Source organism: Pezoporus flaviventris, unplaced genomic scaffold (genome assembly GCF_033815535.1).
Source record: "Pezoporus flaviventris isolate CSIRO_AGI_PZ_B2104156 unplaced genomic scaffold, CSIRO_AGI_Pfla_v1 ptg000036l, whole genome shotgun sequence".
Classification (NCBI taxonomy): Eukaryota; Metazoa; Chordata; class Aves; order Psittaciformes; family Psittacidae; genus Pezoporus; species Pezoporus flaviventris.
The window spans coordinates 19,310,461-19,325,891 of NW_026892584.1; the positions used below are offsets into that span (position 1 = coordinate 19,310,461).

Consider the following 15,431-nt stretch of genomic DNA (forward strand, 5'->3'; position numbering starts at 1 on the left):
GGTGTTGCAAGCTAGGGTGAGAGTTGCTCATAGGGATGTAAGTACAACTCTGGGTGTCATTATGCCCAGTCTTACCACAACTCCTCTTTAAAGTTTCAGCTGCTCTTGAGGCTTGAAAGCGATGTATTTTGCCAAAGCACTAATTTATACTTCAGCTATTCATTTGTAGTCCTACTGTCCCAGCACTCTGTAACTAAATACTCCATACAGAGAAGTATTTAATGCATTATTTATAGAGAGGAGATCTTTACCACTTTATTTGACATTGCCACTGAGGGATGTAATCATATTGCCTAACATTAGGCATCTAATACTAGTTTCCGGTATCAGAAGCTACTTCAGAGAATTAGTTCTGATTTGCCCTCTGGAATGACCTCTGCTGTTCTGAACTCGGATACCAAGCCACCATAGCCTCTCCTAATTGTCTCATGGTCCATCTTAAACATAAGTCAAACTTTGGGCTCCCATTTGAAAGCCAATTTCAGAAGATTTCCTATTTTCAGCCTCTTGTAATGAATGAACTTTTATTTCTTTGTCCTTTTTTATCACTGATTTGCAGCTTAAATAGTTCAGTAAGATGGAGCAACATGCTAATAAAGCTCAGCCACCCAGCTCAGAGCTTAGGTAACTTTTACTTGTATTTTCTACACCTGTCCATGAATGCAGGCTATGGAGAAAGGTCAGACATCAAAAGGAGTAGTTGTATTTGAATAATTTCAGTAAGCCCAAGTCAGCCACAGACTCTAGGTTGATTAAGTTCAATCGAAGCCTCTCAATGATCTGATTTTTACCAAAATTTAAATGTCAGGTGGGGTACATTGGTTTAAGTATATTTTCAGTGCTTTACATTCACGTATTTTTCATCAAATACAGATCTCACTGAAGGTTTCAATCATTAAAGAAAATGATGCTCAGTCCTTGTTATTTATTTAAGCTGTTACTGGTGCTTTTGTTAACTTTTTGATTTTACTAGTTTTCATACACAAAACATAAATCTTCTGGACCTTTTAAAGCAACGGCACACAGCAGGCGTATTTATTTGAATGCAGCTGCTGTCTGATCCTGTTCAAGGTACTGTCATTATGTTTCCCATTCCCATTGTACATTCTAATTCAACTTCAAAAAGAATATTTAGCTTAACCTCCGCTTGAAGAGATGAAATGGAGATCACCTTGATATCAAAACAAAGGAGGTCATACTCAAACCAGCTTCAGTGGCACCTGCCTGGAGCCTGAAGTAGGTTGAGTGGCAGGTGCTGGATGACTGCAGAAACAAAGCCCAGAACTTCTCTAGGGAGGCTCTTCATTTCCTCCTTAATTAATCGGTTTACTAAATAGAGTTAATCGCAAACTAATCTAAATCGTTACCAAGACCCTGACTTGTGTGAACGTGCTATTTCCCCTCCCCACTGTGCCTGTCCCCTATGGGTTTCCTGGATTTCAGGGCTGTGAATCGCACAACTAACACAGCCACACTCCACTCTCGGTGGTGGATGTTTGATGTTTTTGGACAGAAACCTTTGCCCTAAATGACAAATACAATAGAAGGAGTCATCCTAAGTGGATTCACAGAGCGTTTTGGAGGCTGGGTGAGAAGCAACCTGCTGCGCTGCGTCCTTTTTTCAGACTTCAGAGACTCCTTAACTGCTCATCGGGGCGTCTCCTGCAAAGGCCGGGTGCGCTGCTGGGAGCTCGCTGGGCCTGGCAGGAAGCGCGCTACTGCGGCCGGCCCCGGGACAGGCTGGAGAGGCCCGGCACCACCCCTCTGCTCCGCACCCGCCGGCGGCAGTGGCAAGGAGGGCGCAGCAGGTGGCGCCAGAGCCGCCGGTCCCCGGAAGTGCTCCTCTTTCTGCTGCTCCTCGTCCGGAGGTCGGTACGGCTCGGCCGTCGCTGCGGCGGTGCGTGTGGCAGAGCCCAGGCTGAAAGCGGCGGGGCGCATCCCGGCGGCACCATGGCGGCGGCAGCGTCGTCGTCGTCGTCCTCCTCCTCCTCTTCGGCCCAGCCGAAAAAGATCGTGGCTCCCACCGTGTCGCAGATCAACGCGGAGTACGTGACCCAGGTAGGATTCGTGGGGATCTGTGGGCCGCGGCTCCAGCTGCTGGAGCCGGGTGCTGGCAAGGCGGCTCCGGTAGTGGCGGTGCCCGGGGTTCAGTAGTGCTTGCGGCATGTCGGTGGTAGGGGAAAAGCCTTTTGGCGTAACGAAAGAGAGGTTTAGCGCCTGCGTTACGTAGGAAGAGGTGTGTGCCCCCAGCGTTTGTTGACTAGAGAAATTTACCAGAGCAGTACTGTCCAGTATATCAGATTTGTTGTTACACGGGAAAGGTTACTGATAGTTCTTTGTAGCTGAATAGTTTAAGTGGTTTCCTGCAAGTGTTCAATTTTATTTTATTGTTTTTATGCTGGAAATGCTGGTTTCCTTCCTCTTCAACCAAAAAAAGGTTGAGTAAAGTGGGTTAGGAAGCTCTTGCCATCATAGTTCAGGAGTTTTGAAGTGGTGGCTACAGCGCATACCCTTAAGGTATTAGACCTTATCTATTTTAGTTATCTATAGCCTGTAGTTCTTTGTGAAGTTCTGCAGTGGGAGAGTAATCGTGTGCAGTCTGGGGGTTGCTGTCCCTCAAAGATCATGGCACATTTTTGAGAGATTTGCTAGAAGTAACTTAGGCTTTTCTAAACCCCTATTATATAGCAGCCTGTACAGCTGGAGTTTTTACAGAGAATCACAACTCTGTTGGAAAAGGTTTAGGTATAAAACCTTCAATGGTTGAAAGCCTTGCTGTTGGAAAACATAATTTTGTTACCTGTAGTTACCATAAGCTGAAATTAAGTGAGGTATAACTGAAATAAAGTTTGGGACGGAATCTTTTATAGAGCTGTTATATCAATACAACTGAAAATGTATATATTTAACTTTTTTTTTCTTCTCCCCATACAGTTAGCAAATAAATACTGGGCTCCACATGTGAAGAAAAAATTGCCTTTTGATTCAAAGGTAAATACTTCTACTGAAATTGTGTTGGGGTGTAAAAGAATGAGGATCAACCATTTTCTGATGTGCCAGACTCCTGTGGTGCTTATTTTATATAAGAGTATAGCAGACTGCTTGGAAGGTCAGCAGCTGATTAACACTCTGTAATTTGTTAATGTATTTGTAGTTTATAAACGTAGGCAGTGTTACGAAGGTGTGTGGTGTGCTATAACAGTGCAGTTCTCCTGCCTGCTATTTGTTCAGTTCATTTTGGTAAAGAACTTTAGGAGAGTGAAAGATTTTTGGGCATCTGCTTTACAGTCAAAAGGTGCTTAAGGAGGAGCTACTCTTAGAAATCAAAGAAGGAGGAAAGATGCAGGTATTATTGAACTGTATGCTTCTTTCTAAAAGCTTCTTGAGAGAGTTTTGATCAGACAACTTTACTACTGTTCTGGTGGATATGTGTGTTTTGAATGTCAAAAATTTGTCATGATGCGTTTGTTTTTCTGTAGATGGGGTTCTTGAATATCTGGTTTCATTCCCTTGTGAATATTTGGCTAAATTTCCCTTTCCAGTCTCAGTTTACTCTCTCTCTTTGTAGTATCTGTGGTAGTATTTATCTGTTATTGTTAGAACTAGGATGTACATAAGCAGTTGAACTGCATCTCTATGTCGTATGATGCGAGAGTGAGCCTGTTGCAACAGATAATGCAGATTCTTTCAGTCCTATTGGAAAAACTACGTAATAGTGTCTGGATGTAGTTAAATGTCAGTTAAAAGGAAGAGTGACAACAGATGACAGAGTTGCTGCAGGCTTTACTCTCAACGACTGTTCTTTAAATTCAACGCTAAGCCAAAGATTAACAATAAAAGAATTTGCATATCTGTTTGACTTTTCTATAAAAATCTCAGCGAGATGTTGATTATTCCTTCAGAATAACTTGAATGAAGGTCCAGTCAGTTCTCTGTCATGTGCTTATCCTCAAGTTGGTTCACCTTCTTTGTGGGAATGTATCTGTGAAGCTTCTGGACTCTTCAGAGCCAAGACATAATTGTTACAACACTTTTGATCAAATAGCAGTGAGCAAAGAGTAAATAATTCAGAGAAACTTTCAGTGCATAAGGTGTCTTAATACATTTTAATCACTTGAGGTATATAAAATTCTTAACCAGTTTTTTAAAATATTCTTTCCCATAGGTTATTGAAGATGTGTATACAAAAGAAATTGTCAGGTCCAAGTAAGTACGCTAATCACTTTCACTTGCAGACAAGCATTCCAACATTATCTGTATTGAAGTGGTTTCTAATGTCTTGTAGAATTTCAAAATGCATTAACATGTTTAAAGCAGATGAAAATTACTCCAGTGCATGCGAGTCATTTAATTGTTATGGTATTTCAAAGTCTGAATGAGGCAAAAAGAAAGTTCTTGAGCTCATAAATGTGATGGTTGGACATAATATTGTTTGGTTCCTTGCTCTGGTAGTCTGCTTAGGTTTATATTGGCTTTGTTGTGTTGGTTATAGAACGCTGACCCCTTCTTTTGTCACTAAGGTGTGTAAATTAAAAAAAAAACACTTGAGGAGTGTGCTGCCTCTAGCTCTTTGCTTTTTCACTGGTTATTGTTACCTGGTTTGTAAAGAGGAAATCTTATTTCAGTGAAATGTGATGTTAGATGGTGGAGACAATTCAAGATTAACTGCATTCTGTAGCTTTGTGTGCAGAAAAGAGTTGTAACTGTAGGTGTTTGGAGTTTTTCTGGAGAAGTTTGGGCTCTGGAGAGAATTCTCTTTATGATTCCTTTATGAAAGTAGTCTAAGAATTGCCATATAGGATCAGAATAAGCTTCAGTTTCCAGTCAGAAGATATGCCATTATGAACTGATGAAATACATAGTTGTGGTTTTTCAGAAGACACTCGGCTTCTAGCAGTTTGTGTCTTCAAGGCTATTAGAAGTGGTGTCTTCATATTTAAAAGATCTAGATGGTTTTTTGTTTTATCATGTTTTGGGGTGGTTTTTTTAATTTTTTTTTTGTTGTTAATGTGTCTTTGATTGCTTAATGAAGCTGCATTAACTTTAGCTTCCAAGGTGTTGCAACAGTTACTTCTGCATTCAAGTGCTCTTGCATGGAAATGGAGGAAGGGAAAAAGGGGGAGGGGGAAGCAGAAATAATTCCTAGATGTTTCAACAGCTTTTGTTATATAATAAGGGAAAACACAGCTGTTTCCCATGCAGCTGTGATGTGTATGGGAGGCTTTCTTACGTGTTTTAATTGATTACTTTTTCCTTTTTAGGTTTGCTATTAGAAAGATAATGCTTCTTGAATTCAGGTAAGCTAATTGGAATGAAATTCCGAGTTATTTTTCCATAGGAACCTGTAAAGATAAGAAGCAAATGCAGAGCAGTAAGTCAGTTTTAATTAGTATTCTCATTTATTCCTACTTACTAAAGCCTTGAATTGTGTGCCTAGAAAAATGAAGTGAGGAGAGCTTAATTTAAGGAGGGGTTAATTTCATAAGCATAAGTAACATATCAGAGTATCTTGAATTTCTAGTGTAAGTGAAGCGCCAGAGATGAGGGTATGAATGCAATAGGTAAAAAAGCTTGGGTCTGTAATTTGGAATGTGTTATCAAGCCTGAAATCAGAACTCGATGAAGTCAGAGGAAGTTTTTAGGTTAAGTCTCTTAGGCAAGGGTAAAAGTGAAATGTGCTGCAGCAGCATTGCTAACATGTTTTTCCATTTGAAAATAAATGGAAATCTGTTTAGAAGATTCTTACATCTACTTCAGACTTTCCTGGAAGAACTTATAAAGCATGTATAAAATGATGTAAAATAAATATTGGCAATATTTACATATTTTAAACCACAATATTTAATGTTTTGTTGGCTCTGTTTTATTTCACAAATCTTAGGAACAGATAGAATGAGGTGGGTTTTGGTTGAGATAAATTATTTGTTTCAAAAGCCTGAAATATATAAGTAGTGCCACTAACTAGAAAAGTAGGACAAACTTACGTATGTTTTTTATTTCTCTTTTAGAAAAGGTGGAAAGGAAAATAGAAGCTATGTTTGGGTTTTGACACTAACAGATGGCTTGCTGGTAGTATGAATTCTGGAATTTGTATACCAGCAATACCATGGAGTTAGAGGTTTTTGTTCTTTTTATGAACATTCTTAGTGTTACCAGCCTGTAATTTAACTTTAGTACTTTCTGGACTGTAGCCTGATCTTATTGCCATTTGTCCTTTAAGTCATGTTCTCTCTCTTCTTCTCCTGTCTCCCTCCATCTATCTGTCAGGCTCTCCTGTCTTCACACACATGAGATTTTCCTGTCCTTCATTCTTGCTCATGTAGGATTTATCCTGGATTGAGGGCATAATAGTATTTTTACTAAAATATTTTGAAGGTTTTAGAATTCCTAGGTGAGATGATATGTGGAGTTCTGTGGATTTAGGGGGACAACAGTTGTTGTCGTTTGCATTTTATGCTAGGAAATGTTGCATGATGTTCTTTAGACAAGTGAAGGTTTTTCATTTTTGTGTTTTGTTTTTTTTTGTTTTTTTGTTCTCTCTTTGGAAAATTAACATGAATTTGTGTTAGGACTTTATTGGGTTATGGACACTTGTTACATATGAAAACCTGGTAAATGTGTCTTCCTGATAAGAAACTCCTCTGTCTCTTTGTAGCAGTTATGGAGTCTAACAAGTTTTGCTACAGTGACGTAAATGAGAGGTAGCGTCAGGAACTGCTTGCAAACTATGAAGATAGGTGTAAGGAGAAGGAGGAAAAAAACCTTGTGCATAACTGCTCTTTTAAATGAGTGACAGATGATGTAGGTGGCAGCAACTAATGAAATATTCTTTGTCTCTTCACAGCCAGTACCTTGAAAACTACCTATGGATTAATTATTCTCCAGAGGTGTCCAGTAAAGCATATTTAATGTCAATCTGCTGTATGGTGAACGAGAAGTTTAGAGAGAATGTCCCTGCATGGGAGGTAACCGATTTCGATTACAACTGGAATTGACTTTGATTCACAAGTTGCAGCTTTTGCAGTATGCTTGCTTATACTGACAGCAGGTAGCAAAGCTTGTAGTGTTAAAAGTAAATGGTACCTCACCTGGAATACCACATAGTGGTGTTTTAAAGTGTGTGTTCTTTTCAGAGAAAGCAATGGACGTACGAAAAGTCACCAGATTCCTGCTGAAGCATGACTCCTTTGCTCTGCTCTGTGATGCCATTACATCAGCAGCAGCATTTGATTTTTTTGGCGCTTGACAAAAGTCAGGCATTTGCAGAGTTCTTGCTCTGATACTAGAAAAAAAAAAGGATTGCCATAGTGTGAGAATCAATGATCAGGAGAAGATCATTAGTCAGTTTTGTTTGTGCTGCCTGGTCAGAATAAATGAAAAAGAGAAAAACTAAGCCTTCCTTTTAGAGATATAAATGGATTTAGAGGACTTACGTTATGTGAATGAAGAGTAAAATGGTTTGTATCAATCTGACTTAAAATCAACTTCCTTTTCTATTTCTAGATATTCCAAAAGAAGCCAGAACACTTTCCCTTCTTTTTCAAATGCATACTGGAAGCATCACTGGTCGAAAATGACAGTGAATACTCTCTGCATGAACAGACAGTCCTGCTGCTTCTCCTTGATCACTGCTTCAACAGTTTGGTATATTAAAAGTAACTGTAATATTTCCAATGTGTTTATGCTATTCTGTGTTAATAACAGTTTAGTTTGAGCAATCCCTCCTTATAAGACAGATGAAGCAAAATTCCTATTTAAGAAAAGATGGTACCAAAGGGCTTTTACCCCTGTTTTTGGCTCTTGCTGTATGGTTCCAGATCACAGGCAGAGTTGGAGAGAAAACATTTAAAATGACAGTTGAAATGACATGAATTACAGAGAAAATTAGTTATCTCGGATAATGGGAAGAGTGTAGATGAAGTGGGAGAAGCTTGATAAGGCTTCAGGAGAGAAGAAAGCATGAAAACAGGGAAAGCACAGTAAAACAGCTCAATTCAAGAAGAAGAAATGACTGAAGAAGGAACATCAGTTCTCATTGTCTTCTATACTAAAAATACTTGCCTGGAAGGGGCCCGTGCTCAAGTATTAAGAACTGACAGAATCCATGAAAAGAACCTAAAATGCAGAAGTCTTCAACAGTTACAAGTGTTACTGAGGAGGGGCTGCTGTGCAGTTTCCTCTTAGGAAATTGTGGAATTTAATGCAATAATGTACTTGGTTTTGTCAGATAGTATACATTGGGGTATTTTGTGTTTTGTAAGGCACCTCAGAAAACATAAGAATTTTAAAATATATTTTCTGTCTGTAACTTTCTAACAGGAAGTGGATTTGATCAGAGCACAGGTGCAGCAGCTCATTTCCTTACCGATGTGGATGGCTCTACAACCTGTAAGCATAACACTGTAAACTGGCAAAGCAATCTTCTAGGCATTTATTCAGGTTCTGTAAAGTGACTTCTTATGGAGCACTGTTGTGGAAGTCTGATTATTTAAAGCTGCCTGCTTTGCTGTAGAATTACGTATTTGTGTACTTGGTAGAATTATCTTTCTTGTTTATTATTAATTTCAATGTAATTATTAATGATGTAATTTTTCATAAAACTAAGCTTTGTTGCTTATAGCTTCTTCAGGCTATAATTTGTAGACAAGGCCACGAAATCACGGGAGCCATGAAATGGAGCTGACATCTAGCCATAGCTACTCTCTAGCAGTACTATGTTCTTGCTTTGCAGTAATACTTCAATTATCTGAGACAGCTATTTTTTTTTGTTGTATATCTTTTCTTTTTAATAAAAAGACTGGATTGTATTTTTATCTCTCATGAAAACAAGGATTCTTGATGACTGAATAACATTGTAACATTTCAGAAACGACTGGAGCAAGAGCTGAAAAAGACACCAAAACTAAGGAAATTCTGGAATCTAATTAAGAAAAATGATGAGAAAATGGATGAGGAGGCAAGAACACGGTATGTTACAGAAGCCTTTTTTCCTGATAACTCCAAAGCCCTTAATGAATTCATTGTGTTTCAGCTAAAATAAATTTTTTCAATTAAAAAATGTGTGGTTTTTTTTTTAAACAACTACAAAGATGACACATAAGGATTAATCATGTGGTCTCTTTATGGAAAATACTGTTATAGAACTTAGTATTTTATTTGATCAGTGAATTTGTGATACGAAATCTTGGAGCTGTAGGGTGAAAGCCATAAAATAATGTTCATGTAGTTACTCATATTTTTTCATGACCTTTAGCAAATGTTTAGCTTTTAAGCATATAGCTTATGCAAATATTTGAATAAATTTGTGTGTATATCACCAAAGTTAAACGTTCCAGTACTTTTGTCTTACAATCTGGCAAGGTGTAGGTGGTGACATACGTTTCCTTTTTGGCTCAATATAAGCATAGGCTGTTAAGCAGTTCTGTGCCTAAAAGTGTACACTATTAATCTGTCTGCCTGAGAGAAAAGTTATAATCTAAACATTTTACATGTGTTTCAAAGCAGCCTGCTACTGTTATATAAATTTTAAAGCAGCTGACTTTGTGTTAGTGAAAGTTACAATGTACTTCTGGTCTGCATTTAAGGAATATTAATGATTTTGTCATGTGTTTGATTTTAGAGCATATCAGGAGAGAAGATTTCTTTCACAGCTCATCCAGAAATTCATTTCTGTGCTGAAGTCAATACCTGTCTCAGGTAGCTGTGGTTCTTATGTTGCTTTGTTATCTGGTAATCTGTCTTGAATTCTTTTCCTGTTGCTGAGGTTGGAGACCTTCTCTGGATAGGGTTTTAGTGAAATACATGCTTATCATGTCAAAATTAGTATTCGCATCTGTATATGCTTTAAAAATGAAATAGCAGAAAGCTGTTTTAAATTTCTTCTGGTCTGTATGGACTTCATTAAAAAGTATTTCTGGAAATTGATATTTTTGTTGTGTGCTTACAGCATTAAAACATCTCTTACATACTTAGATGCCTTGTTAAACAGGTAGTTTAAATACGTATAATAAGGCTTTGTTCTGTTAATATTCTTGATTTAAGGTAAGAACAAAAGCCTAAGTGAAATTCTGTAAGATTTGACTGCTCTTGATTTAGAAGTCATTGTGACAAGCAAAATTATATGCTTGCCTGATTTAGAAAGGAAGAGTGTTTGTAAAGGAAAGTGTTAGCCTTTTGACAAAAAAGGCTTAGTATGCTCCAAGCACAGCACAGTTTGGGTAAAATCACTTCCTAGAGTTCTGCTTCTGCGCTTAAACTCGGCGAACTAGCTCTTAGCTGAGCTGTAAGGGGAAATTGTGTACTGTAGCTTCCTCAGAAAGTATACCTATCCTCTCTATTTCTCCAGTTATGCAAGACCCATTTTAGGAAGACTTATATGAACAGTTATTTGGGGGTTTTGGAAGTATTAGTTAAAGCAGACTTAATTTGTGTTTTGACATGATTCTAAAGGCTCCTCAGCAGTCATCACTGAGTACCTTTGAATATTGTCAAGGCCTTTCGCACACACCATGATTATGGCTTTAAAATAGGTATTTTTGGGTACGTGGAGTTAAAATTTCTTAAGAAGCTTAGCAAGCCATTGGTATCTTGTGGAAGTGTTCATTTTGTTTCACATTGCTGTTTTTTTTTCAGAGTGGATAAAATAACTCCTGAAACTGGTTCCATTACTTTCTTGTATCCAAAATTTTTCTGGTTTGCAGTGAAAGAAAGGATTGTTTCAGAAAGAGAAGAATGTGTTAGTTAACTTTTTAATCTTGTTAAAACTTATATCAGTATATTATAGTATATTAGTAGCATTTGTTACATTTCTAAAGAATAGTTCTAATACAAGTGTGTGGATCAGTTGCAGAAAAAACCTCTTTTTTTCTATGTAGGTCCTATTTCTATGGACAAAGTTCATTATTGTGAGAGATTCATTGAACTTATGCTAGATCTTGAGGTAAGTTATTGTAAATTATTCAACCTATTTCCAGGTGTTCTAATGTTCCAGATTTTAAATGCGTAAAGTAATTATTTCAGCCTTGTTCCAATTAGCAGGTCTTCATGTTGCAGTTGTGCATATGGTTGCTTAACAGTTGTTTTCAATCTGTAAATTGGAGGTTTTAGCAGTACATCCACACTGGGAACTGACTAGTAAGGTTTATAAACCTGATGAATTGTTAGGAGAGAGCTAGGATCCTGAATTGCTCAGTGAAGAGGACTTTGTTAATTGGGGTGATGGTAGTAATTCTGGCAGTTGATTGTGTGACACTTTTAATCTGCTAGGAATGACCCAGTATTCTTTTCAGTGTGCAAAAGGTCACTTAAAGGTACCTTGTGTTGTAGGGCATAATCCCAGAAAGCATCACTAGTTCTGAAATGCTATCAATTTCTATTTGAGTAGAATTCAGTATTTAGAAGTAACAGTTTTGGTGACCTAGGCTTGTTACATAACAGGAGGCCAGGCAAGGTTTTGTAAAATTTTTAAGCAGGTGCTGAGAAAGTGGGACAATTCTAAGCTTTACTTGTACCAGAATTAAAACTAAAATACGTTAATTTATAATTTCTCACATGAGTAGCAGTTTCTTTAAAGTAACTTGGGATTTAGAAGACATTCTGAAATAAGACTGTTTTCTGAAACAGTAAGAAGAGGGAATTCTAAAATGGCATGATCTTTGACTCATATGGGCTAACTGTCCTCTGCTAAATTGCTGAAGTTGTCTGTGCTTGTAGTTGCCATAGAATGAATTTTTTAAGTTAGAGCTTGTTGTCTTATGGATATAGTGTGCTCTCCTAAGACAACATATGTATTTGAAGTTAAACTTTAGTCTGGCTGTTAGATGAAGTGCTTACAGGTAGTACGTTTAATGTTGGTTCTTGCTAGGTATTTCAGGAAGATTAGAATTCAGGCAGTTTTATGAAGCCTGTTTAAGTGACTGGAACAAGCAAATGAGAAATTAACTATAAATCCAAGTCTTTTTTTTCCTTGGTAGCATGTACTGTGTTAATGGACTCTTTTACCTATGCTTTTTTCAGAATATTCCAGTTTCATATTACCATATATATAGACTGCCATAAAAGTTTGGTGATTTGATAATTTGAAAAGAATGAATCCATGAAAAGTTCTTATGGTTTTCTGAGCGTTTTTTTTTTGTGTGTGTGTTTGTTTTTATATAATTGTTGTGCAGAACAATTAACATTTTCTACTACATATTCTTTGTCTTAGTTCTAAACACCATGTTGACACTTTTTGCCTTTCTAAGTTCAGTCTGTAGATTCCATTGACAGCAACTCACTTTTTCTTATCCACTTGTTGAGATGTACTGCTGTCTGCTATTGAACAGGTGCTATGTAGAGCATGTTCTCTTGTTTGGTATTTTTTGTTGGTTTTATGTTTTTTTTTTGTTTTGGTTTTGTTTGGGTTTTTTTTGTTTGTTTGTTTTGTTTTTACAAAAAATCTTTTGTAGGTTTTTAATTAAGATTTGAAAAAATCTTAGCTCTAATTTGAGTATCTTACGAAGAATAGAGATGCCATACAATATTTTGAAGAAACACAGTTTCACAGAATCATAGCATAGTTAGGGTTGGAAAGGACCTTAAGATTGTATAGTTCCAACCCACCTGCTATGGGCAGGGATACCTCACACTAAACCATGTCACCAAAGACTTCGTCCAGCCTGTCCTTGAACACTGCCAGAGATGGAGCATTCACAACTTTCTTGGGCAACCTGTTCTAGTGCCTCACCACCCTCACAGTAAAGAACTTCTTCCTTATATCTATCCTAAAGTTTGTAGTTTTGAGAAAGACATGTTTAAAATCAATGAGTATAGAAAACAAATGTTTAAAGTAGTATTTCAGAGTTTGACGTGCCTTTTGTAACGCACAGTCATTAAGTAGACACTCAGTAGCAGAATGATTGCTTTGTTTAATTTACTTTTATTACTGGCAGGATGCAATTGCACTAATGGCAAGTTTGTGCCCTGCTCCCAGTCATCCAACAAGTTGTGCTGACAGTAGCCTACCTGCATAAAATCAATCTTGCTTCTTTAATGTGAGATCCTCTTGTAGGGTATTAGGTATGTAAACAGCTTTGCAGCAGTCCATCTTGGTATGCCTTCCTGAAATAGAAAACCATGAAGAACCAGGATTTCTTGCATTTTGAAGAGTTGCTTGTATTAATGTGAGGTTGTTTACCACAGGCTTTGCTTCCCACACGACGCTGGTTTAATACAGTGTTGGATGACTCCCACCTTGTTGTTCACTGTTACCTGTCCAGTCTTGCTAAAAGAGAGAAGGAGGGTCATCTCTTCTGTCAGGTGAAATGCAAAATTATTGAAAATAACTTTTTCATTCTGATGCAGCTCTAAATTCTTCAATTGTTTTGTTTTGTATTTTTTAAGGCAGTTTTTTCTGATTTGTGCAAACTACGTGTTGATTTAAATCCTTCAGATGGTAGTTCTTTCCTGACTGTACCTGTGTGTGTGACTGCTCTTACATTTCTGGCTCCGTTTTTGAACAATTCTTTGAAGTACAACCTAGAAAACAGTGCAGCTTCTGGCATGCTTTATCCCACATGTTGCAGAAGTTGTCACCAGTGCATCCTTCTGTGCTTCATTCTGACCTCAGACTAATCTACCTAACAGTGCCTTTGTGTTTCACTACTGTCCTTCAGTTTACTTAGTCCATATACAGTATATTGGTTTTTTTGTGGCAGGAGCTGAAGATCTGTCCCATTTCCTGCATTTCAGCTGCTTTTCCTGCTGCTTGGTGTCCCCAGTCACTGGCATTTGTTCAGTTTCTCTGAGGGTCAGTACTGATGGAACACAAAGCCAGTAGCAGATCTAAATAATTTTCCCAAGTTAAGTAATCTTACTGAAAGGTAGGATGAGTTCCAGAGCTGACATCAGAGAGGGTAAGAGGGAGCAAGACCTTTCCCTTCTTTAGTAGCAGCAAGCCAGAAGTGGGGTTCAGTGTCTGAGTGAACCTCTGGCTAGATCACTGTAGTGTGATTAGTTTCAGGTCCTAGTATGTAAAAGAAACTGCATTGGTTGTGGGCAGTGCTATAATTCCTATGGCTTGTAAATGAGATAACAAAATTATTTTATGCATTAGCCAAGTATAAAACTTAGACATAACTTCTTAGTCCATTTCTCCTAGAACTTTGAGGAGCTCTTTTTTGTAAATAGTGCCCAGATTTGTCCTTTTAAATTGTGTTTCTTTGTTTGTGGTAGGGTATCTCTTATTCTTAATGCACTAATTTATATGGATAATGTCTCAGCTTTTAGATATGCTTAAATTCTACACTGGCTTTGAAATCAATGATCAGACTGGAAATGCTTTGACAGAGAATGAGATGACAACAATTCACTATGACAGAATTACTTCACTACAGGTAGGCAGACAGTGAAGCATTTATGGGAGAGGAAGGATCTGGTTTTGTTGTTTTAGTCCAATTTGTGTCTGGAATAGGCATTAATTTAATATCCAAAGCAGACCCCTTCTTTTTCCTGTTGAGTTACAGGAGTAATTTTAACTTGACTTTCTGTACCATATTGAATAAGCTTAACACTTCAATACTATGTGTGTGACTATAGCTAATTACTATGCTCCAGCAGAACCACCACTTTTGATTTGATATTGTCAAGGTGAACTGCTCCCATTCCATTCAGAATGGAAAATTAAGTGCCGTAGGAACTTAACTTACAATTATGCAGTAGGTGGCGCCATTTCTTCAAGATCAGTAGGAACTTAACTTATGATTATGCAGCAGGTGGCACCATTTCTTCAAGATCAGTACGTACATATGATGATAGCAGTAGCGGCCCCTTGTACATAACAGACAAAAATTCACATTACTTGTAGTCATGTAAAGATAGCTACACTTTTCAGAATTTCCCCCATCGATTTTAACAAAAAAAATAAAAGAAGCAGTCCATGTTTTTCTTAGTTGCCTGCCCCTTATGTTTTATTTTAGTGACAGAACAAGTGCTGATAGGAGAGTGTATAAAAAAGGATAGTGTCAGAAGCACAGGGGTAACAGATAAGTGGTGCTGACTAAGAAAAATGGAGATTTTCCCTGGTTTTTGTTTCTGTTCTGATAATGTCCATATCTCGGTATGTGTTAGGAATCATAAGGTATGCTTTTTTATTAATACTTAGATTGTTATTAAATTGTTTCATTAATATGCTTACATTCTGTTTTGGGGCATGGCTCTTTTGTAGAGGGCAGCGTTTGCACATTTCCCGGAGTTATATGACTTTGCGCTCTCAAATGTAGCTGCGGTGGATACTCGTGATTCCCTGGTGAAGTTATTTGGACCCCTGAGGTAAGTTACCAATATGAATTTAACATGAAACTGCAGTTCTTTGTTCTCAGTAGGTTTTAATTTAACAAATTGCTAGCCTTTTGTCTTTCTGACTTCTCAGGTCTTTCTGACTTCCCATGGTGCTT

The 15,431-nt window shown here is 37.7% G+C and overlaps 1 protein-coding gene across 1 annotated transcript in view; it reads left to right on the forward strand.

Moving 5' to 3' along the window:
* The first annotated feature begins 1,878 nt into the window (after positions 1 to 1,878).
* The window catches only part of AQR (aquarius intron-binding spliceosomal factor), a 49,403-nt gene continuing 35,850 nt past the window's right edge, over positions 1,879 to 15,431 (forward strand). Inside the window, exons 1-13 of the mRNA XM_061463427.1 lie at positions 1,879 to 2,058; positions 2,935 to 2,991; positions 4,166 to 4,206; positions 5,262 to 5,297; positions 6,845 to 6,965; positions 7,504 to 7,644; positions 8,320 to 8,388; positions 8,867 to 8,967; positions 9,620 to 9,696; positions 10,875 to 10,939; positions 13,180 to 13,296; positions 14,259 to 14,372; positions 15,203 to 15,306. Coding sequence (XP_061319411.1) covers positions 1,951 to 2,058; positions 2,935 to 2,991; positions 4,166 to 4,206; positions 5,262 to 5,297; positions 6,845 to 6,965; positions 7,504 to 7,644; positions 8,320 to 8,388; positions 8,867 to 8,967; positions 9,620 to 9,696; positions 10,875 to 10,939; positions 13,180 to 13,296; positions 14,259 to 14,372; positions 15,203 to 15,306 — 1,151 coding nt within the window. The 5' untranslated portion in view covers positions 1,879 to 1,950. The remainder of the gene's footprint in view (positions 2,059 to 2,934; positions 2,992 to 4,165; positions 4,207 to 5,261; positions 5,298 to 6,844; positions 6,966 to 7,503; positions 7,645 to 8,319; positions 8,389 to 8,866; positions 8,968 to 9,619; positions 9,697 to 10,874; positions 10,940 to 13,179; positions 13,297 to 14,258; positions 14,373 to 15,202; positions 15,307 to 15,431) is intronic.